Here is a 13501-nt window from a genome sequence, read left to right on the forward strand (position 1 = left end):
TGTTGGCAGAGGATGGACGCAAGGCTGGAAAATCACACAGAGTCAAACAAACAATTCAGAGAGAGTCCCATTTGGAGCAATATTAATCTCTATCCCCTGTAATTTGTTTTTCCAGACACTAAAGTTATAAAGTACCATCTTACCTATGTACCTCCAAATACTCTTCACTCTCAGGTGATACCAACGGAGTTCTTTTTCTCAGAGCCCAAAGCTGATATTTCTTTTAGATTCTATTTCTCTAGATCCATCTGAAGACAGGAAAAAAAAAAACCAACTCTCAAGATTTCCAGCATCCCACTAGACCAGTTAAACAAGACAGCAGGAGACCCTATATCAGTATTATCTAGAAACCTGCTTCAAACTGTGTAAGTCCAACCCACACCCTGCCCTCCTTGAGAATCACCATAGTCAGAGAGTGAACCCTTCAATAGCAGGCACTGTTTCTTATTCAGCTTTCCATACCAACCCTCCAGTAAATGGCAGAAGGATGGATGGATGGATGATTGAGTAGGGGGCCTGATAAATGATGAGTGAGTTAGACATGATATCTTGTTAGGTATTTATATTTTCAGCCTGCTCTGAATGGACACTTTGCATCTGTCCCGGGGTCATTGTTCACTGATTGTTGCCTGAGGCTTTCTCAAACCTTTAGCTAAGCCTGCGACACTCTACAAACCACTGATTGTAACCATGACCATGGCAATGTTAAAAAGCCACAAACATCATTCTTTCAGCTCTCCCGTAGTCTTCACCAGTCATCATTAATAAACATAAAATGAAGGTGGTCCATTTTAATCATAGACACAGAAATCAAAGTTCAGAGTTGACTCTCATCTAAATTTAGCCCGAATAACCCAGAAAAATCACTGATCTCCTTTGAAAACCAGAATATTCCTAGTCTTGAGTTGTCCTATCATTGGGACCCCCTCCCCATCCCCCCATGCCCTCCAAGGGCTATGCCACAGGGGTGCTTGTATCCTGGACTGTTGTCAAAGTCAAGTGGACCTGAAGTCATGTTCTCATACTGTATTTTCATCATGGGCCTCTGTTGTCCACTAGAAAAGGAAGGCGGGTTGTGGAGCAGAGCTCAGCCTCGCTGCAGGAATGGAGGTTACTAAACATATTCCCACTCTCCCCAAATCTGCATGTAATCAGGGCTGGTTTTCCTTCAAAGCCAAATCTAAGCTCATTGCACAGGGCTTCAGGCAAACATCTCCAGACCCATCCTGGGAAAAGGTGGAATCAGTTGCAACACTAGGTCTGAAGGCATATGAAGTATCAGATGGAGGCCAGTGGAAATAGTTGAAATTAGATCTTTCTGATGACAAAAATGACAGTTTTGCACTTGACAGATGCCAAGACTCTGAAAATAGGTTTTAAACGCCCCGATCCTGAGACAGGATGTTATTCATGCTGATAAGGGTCTGGAGCTGAGGGTCCCTCTAGGGTTAGGGAAATTGAGGCGCACCCCCCTCCCTCCTCATTTTCTGTACTTAGAAAAAGAAAAGCTCTCTTTCAAGAGCAGTTGGTCTCTGGAAAGCACTGCCACGTCTGTCTTTCTTTCGAGTTCTCAAATAGGATGTTAGCGTTGGAGGGGAGTCTGGTTAAAATGTGCAAGGCCTTCTATGAGAAGGACAGACCCCCGTCCAGGAGGTAGGGGCTTGCTCTGTCCGGCTGTTCCAAGCAGTTATCAGTTGCCTTCCCGTCTCAAGGTAGGGAGGTGGTTGACCCCACCGTCTGCTGGAATCGTCCACGTGGCACGTGCTCCCAGCACAGGTTAATAACCTTACTCCCTAGACAAAAGCATTTGGAGTTCAGTCCTCACAGCAAAGTCCTGCTGTTTCTTTATGGGACTGCCTTTCTTGTGCTCCTTAACTGAAAAAGAGAGAAGGGGGGTTGTTGATGATGTAATTTTCAGTGGAGAGAAAAGAGAGATCAGAAAGCTTCTGTCTGACAACATGACAAAGATGTGGAAAAACATTGGAAGTTAATATGTAAATGCAAAAAGGGCTTGATGGAGAATATGGGGTATTGTTATGTCATTGACTCAGTGGGATTACTTTATAGTAGAAAGGCTTACACTGAGGAGTTGCTAATGAGGACAGCCTGCCCTCGTCTTCTCTGTGGACCCTCGCGCTGCAGTGGTCCTTAGATGCGCTCGCAGGGAGCTCTGTGTCCTCAGTTACAAAGGTCTAGGGATGATGCAGAGTGTATAGTGCAGGAAGTTACCTCAAGTGGCAGAGTCTGCAGGCTTGGGACTGAGTTTCAATCCCAGCTCCACCCCGTGAGACTGTAGATGAATGACTCAAACCCCGTGACTCATTACTCTTCTGTAAAATGAGGGTAATAACAGAACCCCACCGTCTTGGCTTTTTGTGCCTGTAAAGTTGCATCACCCACAGTAAATGCTCTGACACACTTGCCGCTGTGACTCACCTTAGCCGCGTGCGGGCCACTACTGATGCTTCTTTTCTGTCCTTTTCAACAGCTGGAACATTTTCCTGATGGTCATCGCCGGCATGAAACTGCTGAGGACGTCTTTCTGTAACCCAGTCCACCAGTTTACTCACTTGGGCTTCACTGTGATCTTTTTTCATTTCGACTACAAAGATATTTCTGAGAGTTTCTTACTGGATTTCTTCATGGTGTCCATCTTACTGAGCAAGGCAAGTTAATTCACTGTTTTCTTCATTCTAAAATGGGAAAGGTGCATTTTTCATCAAATGTTTTAAAAGTTTTAAACATTTTCTTAAAAAAAAACCCCTATAGCATGAAAGTAAATTGAATTACATATGCATGTCACATTCCTGCTGCCATTTTAGGAGCTTTCCCCATGGAATAGACATATGCCGTGTTATTTGCCAAAAATCATGAATTAAAATGAATTAGCAATTAGTGTTGCTTGAAATTTTAGGGTCTTTGTTAAAAATCTCAATATAGAACTTCCTAAATCTCACAATGCTCTGAATTAAAGATTAGCAACCGGATTAATTTGCTTTTTCTTTTCTTCTTTTTTTATTTTTATTTTTTTGACTTAGCATTTTACCTCTTGAGGTAAAGCTTGGGACCTAGTACCTGAAAGCTGGGTCCCTTAGAGTCTTTTAGAGTATTTTCTTTTCTTTAGCTTGTCCCATGTCAAGACTTCCTCTGTTGCAAATTTACACATGGGCAGTGAGAAATCCCAATCACAGTTCAGGCAAATATGTGGGACTGGTATCTAATGTTTAATGTGAGGGAGATAAGGTCCTCTGGGTACTTGCCTGGGTGTGTAAACCAAAAAAGGAATTTGGGGTGGGGGGAGGGTAGAGCTCAGTGGTAGAGCGTGTGCTTAGCATGCATGAGGTCCTGGGTTCAGTCCCCAGTACCTCCCTTAAATACATACATACATACATATATACACCTAATCACACCTCCTCCCCCAAAATTTAAAAATTGAAAAAAAAAGAATTTGGGAAACTCCTTTATCACATGCTCCTTGTAATACAGCAGCCATAGCTTTTCTGCCCTGAGATTGATTTAACCAACATTTCCCCCTTTTGGTTAATAATTCCTAAATTCTAAGGGGTTTTTTTCCCCCTTAACTTCATTTTTGTGCCCCTTTTTGAACCAGTTCTCTTAATTTCTCTATTACCTGTCTTTTCCTTCACCTGGCTTTCTTTTTACTTGTTTTAAATGACAAAAATTCAAATATTACAATGGTCATATGACTTCGGCAGCCTGCCCCAATTTCTGTATCTTATTTTTGAGCCCTGGCCTTTGTCCTTAACCACAGACATTTGTTTTCTGTTTGTCTGAGTTCTGTTTGGTCTTGATAAGTTTATCCTGTTTTTCTGATGATTCAAATCACAGGCTTCCCTGTTCTGTCTTCCCTCATTATGTTTAAATGTTCATTCTTTCACATAATAAGTGTAAAATTGTATACTACGATCTTGAAAGCATTTATAAAGTTACAAATAATTTCATCCTCACAGGGGTAAGAGCTTATTATCTGCTGCAGAATGGGCTGGAATGAGTTGAATCCCTAACTCTGGCATTATTTATATTTTGGCATGCTAATATTTCTAGTCCTTTCTGAACCTTAGTTTCTTTTAAAATTGAAAACCATGATGCCAGTCTCAGCTGGGTGTTGAGAGGCCTGATTCGTATAAGAACAGAAGTTTTTCAGTAGGATGTGCTTTCCAAATATGAGGCAGGACTTTTAAGTAGAAAAAGAGAAGTTATACCCTGCTTAGTTATCCGCACTGAACTGTCCATTTCGGTACCATCTTGTATCAGCAAGAGGTCCCCCCTCCAGTGAACAAAAGGAGAAAGGGCCTCGCTCTCCAAGTCCTCTACGTGATTCCACATCTGCTGGAGGAGCAGGGATTTTAATTTGCTGGGGCGCAGACGGCCGCTGCTGAGAGCACGTGACTGGGGGCAGGTGTCCAGACTGGGAGTCTTGTTGGAGACAGAGGAAGGGCTTCCACTTAGCTGTTGTTCATCCTTCCCCTCCGCGGGGGCACTTAGTGCCACCTCGTGTGTGATGCAGAGGGTGGGACCTGCCAGCACACAGTCTGAAACTAAATCTGTAAAATCTGAGCGCTCCAGGCATTGGAGTTTCACCTGTTGTTATCTTTGTGAAGCATCAATGAAAGCACTAATCATTTCAGACAGATTTTTCGCTAACTGAGGGAGCATTAGCACGTGTAATTTGAATAGTCCACTTTTAGGCTGGGGATAATAGCTGAGTCTAAAAGCAAAAGTTAAAAAAAAAAAGTGAGACAAAAGCTAGAAAAATGAGCACCGTGTCTTGTGACTCAGTCTTGACACATCCCTCACCCTGTCTGCTGTCTGCTCACTCTTGAGAGAGCTGATAAGGTGCATTTTTTTGGAATGAGAAACAAGATCTGATTTCCTGACAAAAACTACGGTTAAACAAAGAGACAGCATTTGAGAGCTTCCTGGAAATAAGCCAGTAGAAATTAGTGACAGAAAACAGGGGTGGCAGTGAGGAAGCCCACAATTAATGTTTCCTGGAAAGATCCTGCTTGCAAATCCCAGCTGAGTCTTCCTGTTCATTCTCCTCCTTGAAGGCATTTTTGAAAAAATTATCTCTCTTAATCTATTTCCTAGAGGCATTCTAGAAACCTCCAATATTGCTTTTGCAGGGGATACTTCTTTGGGGGGTATTCCTTGCACTGTGTGAAATTTTGTTTGTTCATTAGACCCATCTGAGTCCTGCTCACAACATGTGCTCTCATCCACCATTGCAAAAAAATCTCCAAGCTCTTTCCCCAGCTCTGCTCCTGTTCTGCTAAAAAGCAGAGTCCTTGTTACCCTAATGGCGCACCTTAAAGAAAGACTGCAATATTAATAAGGAGACGAGGGAAGGGCCTCCAGTTTCCTTGGGAAAAAGGAGCTGCATGAATCCAGGACCCATTTTTATTGTAAATCAGTGGCCCCTCATCCTTCAGTCTTTATGGGTAGAAAAAGAGATGAGATGTGATTATAGAGAGATTCTCTGCAGAGAGAGATCAAAGCACTGGGAGGGCAAAGATTGGACTAGATGACTTCCAGAGGCTTGCCTGCATGTTATTCGCTCCCTCCTGAATCCCCAGATCCCTCCTGGGGTCTGGAAGATGAATGTCAGCCAATGTCTTTGGTCTGCCAGACCTAGTGAGAAATGGGAAGTCAGGAGTTCCAGGGCCAGAGCCCAACGGGGAGGATTTAGTACAGCCCATGCACTGCCATGGAGGACGGGACTTCGCAGGGGATGGTGTCCTGAGCTCGGCGGGGATGGGGGTTGGGGAGTCAGGGGGAGAGAAGGGCCCCCACGTACCCACTCCTGACATCCAACCACACACCCAACGCAATGCAGCACCTCTGAGAAGTCAGGCCCATCTGTCCTCTCTCCCTGGGCCTCTCAATCCATCTCCTCTCTCTTCTGCTCCATCAGTCATTCTCCTCTTTTGAGAACCGAGTAATGTCATGCATTCGTACCATTTCTGGTATGCCTAGGTCTTTGGTGGACAGTGAGACCTGCTCTGGGTAAAGATATTTTGTTGTGAGGAATATTTGGTTGTGACAGGAACAAAGGTGACAAAAAGGTTGGATCTGTCCCACTGGTCCTGAAAAAGTTCTTAGAAACCATCTCGTCTTGAAATGTTTGGTAATTTTGCCTTGAAGAAGTGGGACTTGAAAATAAAAAGCCCGCCAGGGTATAATTCTGCCTGCATTTCCAGAAGCTGTGACACGTGAAAATCTACAGGCTAGCGAGTTCGACATGGGGGCCGGCACTGTTACCATTCATGAAATTAAAACTAACAGGTGTGGCTGCTTTTATATAAAGCTGGGTGGATCATGGCACCAGAGCCCTGATGAGCAGCTATGTTGTGGGTGACTTCAGTCAGCTTTCACATTATTTGAAATCAGTTTCTAAATAGCATTTTCCTTTGTTTTCTGGATCCAAGTCTTGCATTGAAATTGAGCTACTTTATGGAGGAAGGATGAATGCTTTTACAGAAACATTTGTTCAAAACACTTTGTTCAAAAAAAAGTACTTGCTCATTTACTGAGGATCCCTTACGGGCCAGGCATTGTGTGCTAGGCACAAAGATTACTATATTATTTGTAATAATACGAAAGCTAATAAGCCCTTATTTGGTGCTTTTCATAAGCACTATTTTCAGTACTTTGTGTAGATCGAACTGCTTCATCTTCATAACCACTTTGGGGCTGGGTACACTTCGTTGTACAGATGAGGAAACGGAGGCATGGAAATTAAGTGAATTGCCCAAGGGTCTTGCAGCTATAAAATGATAGAGCAGGAGTCTGCTCTGAGGTTATCCTTTGTGACTCCTCTGTTTGGGGAGTCTGGAAAGAAGGCACATAGGTCAAGAGATAATCGCAAAAAAGTACATAAAGGGAGGTGGTCGGGGCAGAGAATTTCAAGAGTGTGCATAAAAATGGTACCCAGTCCCACTGGGAGAATCAGAAGCAATGATGCTTACCTTGAACTTTGAAGAATGAGGGAGTGGGTCAGGGAAGAAAGACAGGGGAAAATGAGCTGCACAGAGGAAACTGCTGGTGCAAAGTCACAGAAGCAAGAGAGGGTTTGCCCAGGAACTGCGGGATATTTGGTAAGTGCGGAGACATGGGGAGGAGAGTGGTGAGAGATGGAACTGGGGGCATTGTCACGAGGCAGATCAGGAAGGGCCAAGCATGATGTGCTCCAGAGTTTGGAGAGCCATTAGGACACTGGAGAAAGTGGGCTTCAGGAGGAAGAGACTGGCTTGCGTGCTCCTGTGACTAGGTGGTATCATTAATTAGGTCAGGAAAAAAAAAAAGAGAAAGACATTTTGGGGAGAAAGAATGCTGTTTTTGTTTGTTTGTTTATGTTTTTGGAGGGAGCTAATTAGGTTTATTTATTTACTTATTTTAATGGAGGGATTGGGGATTAAACTAAGGACCTTATGCATGCTAAGCTTGTGCTCTACTACTGAGCTGTACCCTCCCTGGAATGTTGGTTTTAGATGTGGCAAATTGTGGAAAGAGAAGTGACAGGGACCGAAAGGAAAAACCTAGGGGTAGGAAGTTTTCCCATTTAAATATTTCCAATAAATTAGAATAAAATTAGAAAAACAATAGAAAAATGCAGAGAAAGTCCATCTTTTCACACATCCGTTACTCTATAACCCTCACCTCTCTAATGGTAACTCACCATCGTCAACATTTCAGAATAATTCCTTTCATTCTCTTTTCTTGCATATTCAACACACACTCACCCCATACACACACACCCCACATACACACACACACATTTAAAATATCAAAAGGGTCATTTGTACACATTTTTACTTCCCTTTTTTTGCTTAAAAAATATATCTTAGAGAACTTCCACGACAGTACGTAGAACATTGCCTCCTCTTTTTGACGCCTGCCTGGTTCCACGGCATGTGCTGTAATTTGACTAGCCACTCCCCTACTGATAGACATTTAGTTTGTTTCCAATTTTTTTTTTTCTGTAGTGGTTGGGACATCAGTGTTCACGAACTCCAGAAACCCAAAAGAAACTGGCTTAATGAAAATGGGGGATTTCATGGTCCATATATAACTGAGCGGATGATCTGGAGACTTAAATAATGGCATCAAAATTGTGGTTTTGGGGAAGGGTACAGCTCAAGTGGTAGAGCGCATGCTTAGCATGCACAAGGTCCTGGGTTCAATCCCCAGGATTGCCTCTGTAAACAAACAAACAAAGAAACAAACAAACCTAATTACCTCCTCCCCCAAAAACACTAAAAAAAAAATCTGGTTTTATTTCTCCTTCTTGCCTCTGTTGGCTTCATTCTTAGATTGGCTCTATCTGCATGGCATAACTATGGTCACCAGCAGTGCTATATTTGTAGAATCCTTCCAGCTAATATTCCCAGAAAGAAGAGAACACATCTTTCCTGATGTTTTGGCTGAAGTCCTGGGGAGAGCCTCACTGACTTCTTTTGTGTCATGTATTCATTCGTGAACTAGGTACAGTTGCAGAGAGATGCCTGTCTTCCAGTCAGTGAGGCTTGGCTCTTGTCTGCCAGTCGAGTTCAAAGCAAACTACAGGGTCTGGGAGTCAGGGACGGGGGAAGGGAGAGCAGACAGGAAGTGTCCGATGCCAGTACCTTCGACTCCACAAAGATCGTAAGTAACATGCTGGCACCTGTGAGTGTTTCAGAAATATAGATTCCGCTGATGGGGATTGCTTGGTCAACAAGATGTACGTGATGGTGTCTCCATAGAGAACCCTTCCAGAAGACTTAACACTGCTTCCAACAATGATGGTGAGCATTTAAGAAGCAGGCAGAGGAGGCAGAGAAGTGACTCATGAAACAAGAGAAAGTACAGTGGAATGGCAACCAAGAAAAGAAATGGTTTCAAGAAGGAAGGAGTGGAGGGAGTCACTGATACCAGAGGCTTCAGAGAGGTCAAAGGCCAAGTCCGAAAAGTGCTCTTGGTATAGCGAGCCCTCAAATGCCACATTTGTAAATGATCAAGATATTCATTGACCGCAGGTCAGTGTATTTAAATCTGGGGGAACTTTACTGCACGCTGTTTAGTGGAGCTGTCTTTAAGAGAAAACTCCAGTCAGAACCACTTTAGGGCTGTTGACTCTTTATTAGCTCAGAAGAGGTGAATGACTTTAGATATCCCATTTAAAAGATTTAGTCCACTGCCCTTGCCAGGAATAAACATGCCAAACATATGTGATGTGAAGGGCCGGGGTGCAATGTTTACATAATGTCACCGTCTCTAGATTTAAGATGCAGGGCTCGACACTTAATACAAGAATTGCATTCTTAGGTCTCTCCAGCCAGGAAATTATGGACAACAAAGATTATTTTCTCTGGTGCCATTCACCTTAGCTTCCCTCTGCCTCTGCTGAGTTTCTGGATGGTAACATCAGCACCCGTCTCCTCCGCAAAGTCATGATGTGGACTGCTTCTTGCCATCCTGAAATCACGTGGTGGCTGAAACATCTCCACCTTATCTTTTTGGTTACATAGTGTTGACTGATGCTCCATTTCCCACTCTCCATTTATTTTTAGTTCACTTACCCTCACTGAGTTGAAGAGTGGACTTAGCAAATTTATTAATCTGTGTCATAATTCAGGAATTTTAAGTAAGGTTGTCTCATAGTTTCCTCTCTGCTAGATAAGGTTCATTCTTGTAAACATTAACCCGTAAGATTCAGATCACTCTTTATCCCTGCAAATTCCTACCTCCAAGGACATGAGGTCTGCTCTGATGAAACACTTAAATCATCTGCAACTGTCCAGAGAAAGTCTATCTAGATCACATCTTGGCCACTTGCAACTGATGAGAAGGGAACAGTGAGAGAGAAAAGGAGAACAGGAACCAGGAGGGGAAGGATCAGGGGGCAATGGAGCCTTTATATCCCTCTAACTTTGGCAGGTGGTTGGCTGGTTAACTTAAAATAAAATTAAGCAGGAAGTAATAATAAATGAGACCATACCTCTCTTTATCGTTTTATATTAGCTTAAAATGTATACATAAACTCTTATTACCAGTCTTTTCTTTGAGTAAGTGTCTCCTGAATTAACCATGCCCATGATGCGTTTTCTAGGAAGTTCAATTTCCACTTCTGTTTTTTTTTTTTTAAATTTCTACTGGAAGTGAGAAGTTAAAGTTACAGTAAAGCAATCTAAGGACAGTTCACATTTTCTTCGTTCCCACATCTCTTCTCATTCATGCCTAAGTCTGCAACAGTATTTTTAGAGACTTGCTTTTACCAAGTCAGTAGCATTCAACCTTATTGTGATAGAACCAACACTCACTGATTTACACTCATATTCCACTGGTGTATATAATATTTAATCAAAAGACAAGATCATTTCAATGACACGTAAAACTGTTATAAACAGTTTGGGCAGCAAGCAGAACCACCTCTTGTCAAGCATTTAGTTCAAGTGGTAGGATTGGTCAGGACAATACACATGAATTGAAAATAACTTACTGGCCTTGCATTCCATTGGGTTGTGGGACTTATCCATTGGGTTTACAGAGCAAATATCAATGTCAATTCATCTGAAAGTTAATTGGTGGACTTCTAAAAGAATGTGTCTACTTTAGTAAGATAAGCAGGAGAGAATCATATTTGCTTTGGGGCTGACTTATCAGTGTTCTGGAAGGTTCTGTGCCCGAGCGGAAGTAGGGAGACAAGCAATATCTCATCGTACAGCCCAGACATCTTGATTCAGCACTTCACTAGGTGTGTGGTCCAAGGGACTGAGATGCTTCAGCAGAAATGTCCTCTTAGAGCTTGGTCTGGTCGGGGAGATAGTTACAAAGAAGAGTTAAGTCATTCCATCAGGCCCTCTGAAATTCTGATTGCTTTCTCAACTCCTTACTCAGATATCCACCTTTGAAAATATACCCAATATCTACTCGATTTTCACCACCGCCACTGCTGCCATTCTGGCCCCACCACCTTCACCTCTCACTTGTGTGAATTTAATAGCTTTCTGAAAGGCCTCACTGCTTCCACCCTCCCTGCCCTACAGAGTGGCCAGAAGAGTTTTTTTTTTTTAATAAACTTATTTTGGCATAATATTAGATTTGTAGAGAAGATGTGAAGATAGTAGAGTTCCCGTACACCCAAGCTCAGCTTCCTTTATCATTAACATTTCACATTAGTAAGGTACCTGTCCCAATTAAGGAACCAAAACTGACCTGTTACTGTTAACTAAAGTCCATACTTAATTCATGTATTCTTAGTTTTTCATTAATGCTCTTTTTCTCTTCTAGGATCCTACCCGGATACCATGTTACATTTAGTTGTCATGTCTTAGGCTCCTTTTGACTATGACATTTCTCATAGCTGTCCTGTTTATAACTTGACAGTTATAAGGAGTACTGGTTAGGTGTCTTGTAGGATGTCCTTCTCTTAAAATTCATCTGAAATTTTTCTCATGGTAAGACTGGAGTTACGGGTTTCTGGGAGGAAGACCACAGAGATAAAGTGTCGTCATCATATCATATCCAGGATTCATGCTGGCAACATGACTTGTCACTGTTGGTGTTGACCTTGACCGCCTGGCTTACATAGTATTTGTCAGGGTCTCCCACTGTAAAGTGACCCTTTGTCCATCTTTCCATGTTGTGTTCTTTGGAAGATAGTCACTATGTGTAGCCCACATTTAAAGAGTGGGAGGTTATGTTCCACCTCCTTGAGGGGGAAGGGTCTACATAAATTATCTGATTTATTTAGAAAATTGTTTAATTCTTCTGCATATGAGATTTTTCTCTTATCTATTTCTCTATCTACCAGTTGTCCATCTATCAATATGGACTCATGAATATATGTTTTATACTTTGGGTAATAATATAAAATTACTCATCTTGTTACTCTCTGGGATATTAGGAACTCTTCCAGTTGACTCCTGTGTCCCTCTGACATAACCCCATCAATGTGTGTGTGTGTGTGTGTGTGTGTGTGTGTGTGTACGCGTTCGTGTGCATTAGCACTCTCTCTTGCTTTCTGATACGATAAAATGTTCTAGGCTTGTCTTGTATATTTTTTGCCCGAGTCAGAATTGGCCATTTCTCCAAGGAGCCCTGCTTCCTTTTACTAATTTTCATGTAAGTTGACATAATTTTCAAAAAAGTTGGATAAATACCTAGTGGCTGATTATATTTTAAGATTATGTTTAGCTTTTTAAGAAACTGCCAAATTGTCTTCCAAAGTGCTCTCTTTTGTTCTGCATTCTTCCTAGCAATGAATTAAAGTTTCTGGGTTTTTTTTTACCACTCTATATACATATTTTTATTGAAATCTAGTCAGTTTACAATATTGTGTCAATTTCTGGTGTACAGCACAATGCTTCAGTCATACATGCATATACATATATTTGTTTTCATATTCTTTTTCTCCATAAGTTACTACAAGATATTGAATATAGCTCTTTGTGCTATACAGTAGGTCTTTGTTGTTTACCTATTTTATATACAATAGTGTGTATCTGCAAATCTTGAACTCCTAATTTATCCCTTCCACCCCCCTCCTCCTCCCCTGACCCTGGCAACCATATGTTTGTTTTCTATGTCTGTGAGTCTGTTGTTCCACCACCTCACCAGTAATTTGTACAGTCAGGTTTTTTGTTGTTCCTGTTTTGTTTGTGTGTTTTCTTTTTTTTTTAATCCAAAATTATTATTTTTGTATTATTCATTAAAAAGATACTATCATAGTCCTAGTGCTCATTGCTCCTCAACTTGAACTCGAAGAGAATATTGAAATATAACTCTTTGAGGTATTATTAAATGGTAAATCAGTTCAGTCAAGACACTTATCATTCTGATTACAAGATTATTTCTCTAGTAATAGATATTAATGCTGATTTTAACAATCTGATGCTAGAGAATATATTTTAACGAGTCCAAGCAAATATGAACACTGATCTTTGTATGGTCACAGAGTTAAACATTTCAAAGTAGACTGGGATTCATATGTTAGTCTCCGAAAAATCCAACATTGTTTGCTTCTTGGCTCTGTCACATCCTCTTGAAACTGACATATATTGCTGATACAGGTTTCTACTTCAAAGATAGATGAATTAAAGTATGATTTCTTCATCAAAGTAAGATTGAAACTCATCAAAATGTGTACATGGCTTCTGAAATTGTGACTTTTTTTCAGTCAAATGGCACTATAGTTCTTAATAATTTATGGGTCTTTTAAAGATGCTTAGAGAAGTCTGAGAGTGAGACATAGCAGTCTTCATGTGTCTTTGGCTGAATTCATGCATTCGCTTTGCATCTGAACTTGAGTTTCTTTAGAAAATGCTCTTTTTCGTCCATGTAAAATTTTAGACTGGGTACATAAAATTGTGCTAGCTGTGAGACCTTAAGGGTGGGGTAAGTCCAAATTTTACAGCCTTAAACCGTCTCTAATGTGCAACCTACTGAGATAAAGCTTGCATATTTTGTTTCATGTTTGTGTGTTTTCAATTTTTTTTAATTT

At 41.4% G+C, this 13501-nt stretch overlaps 1 protein-coding gene across 1 annotated transcript in view; it reads left to right on the forward strand.

Annotated features, from left to right (window-relative positions):
* The window catches only part of LOC102536615 (pecanex 2), a 236173-nt gene that overhangs the window by 121274 nt on the left and 101398 nt on the right, over window positions 1-13501 (forward strand). Inside the window, exon 20 of the mRNA XM_072972392.1 lies at window positions 2489-2666. Coding sequence (XP_072828493.1) covers window positions 2489-2666 — 178 coding nt within the window. The remainder of the gene's footprint in view (window positions 1-2488; window positions 2667-13501) is intronic.

This window comes from Vicugna pacos, chromosome 11, assembly GCF_048564905.1.
Source record: "Vicugna pacos chromosome 11, VicPac4, whole genome shotgun sequence".
In the NCBI taxonomy this organism is placed as follows: Eukaryota; Metazoa; Chordata; class Mammalia; order Artiodactyla; family Camelidae; genus Vicugna; species Vicugna pacos.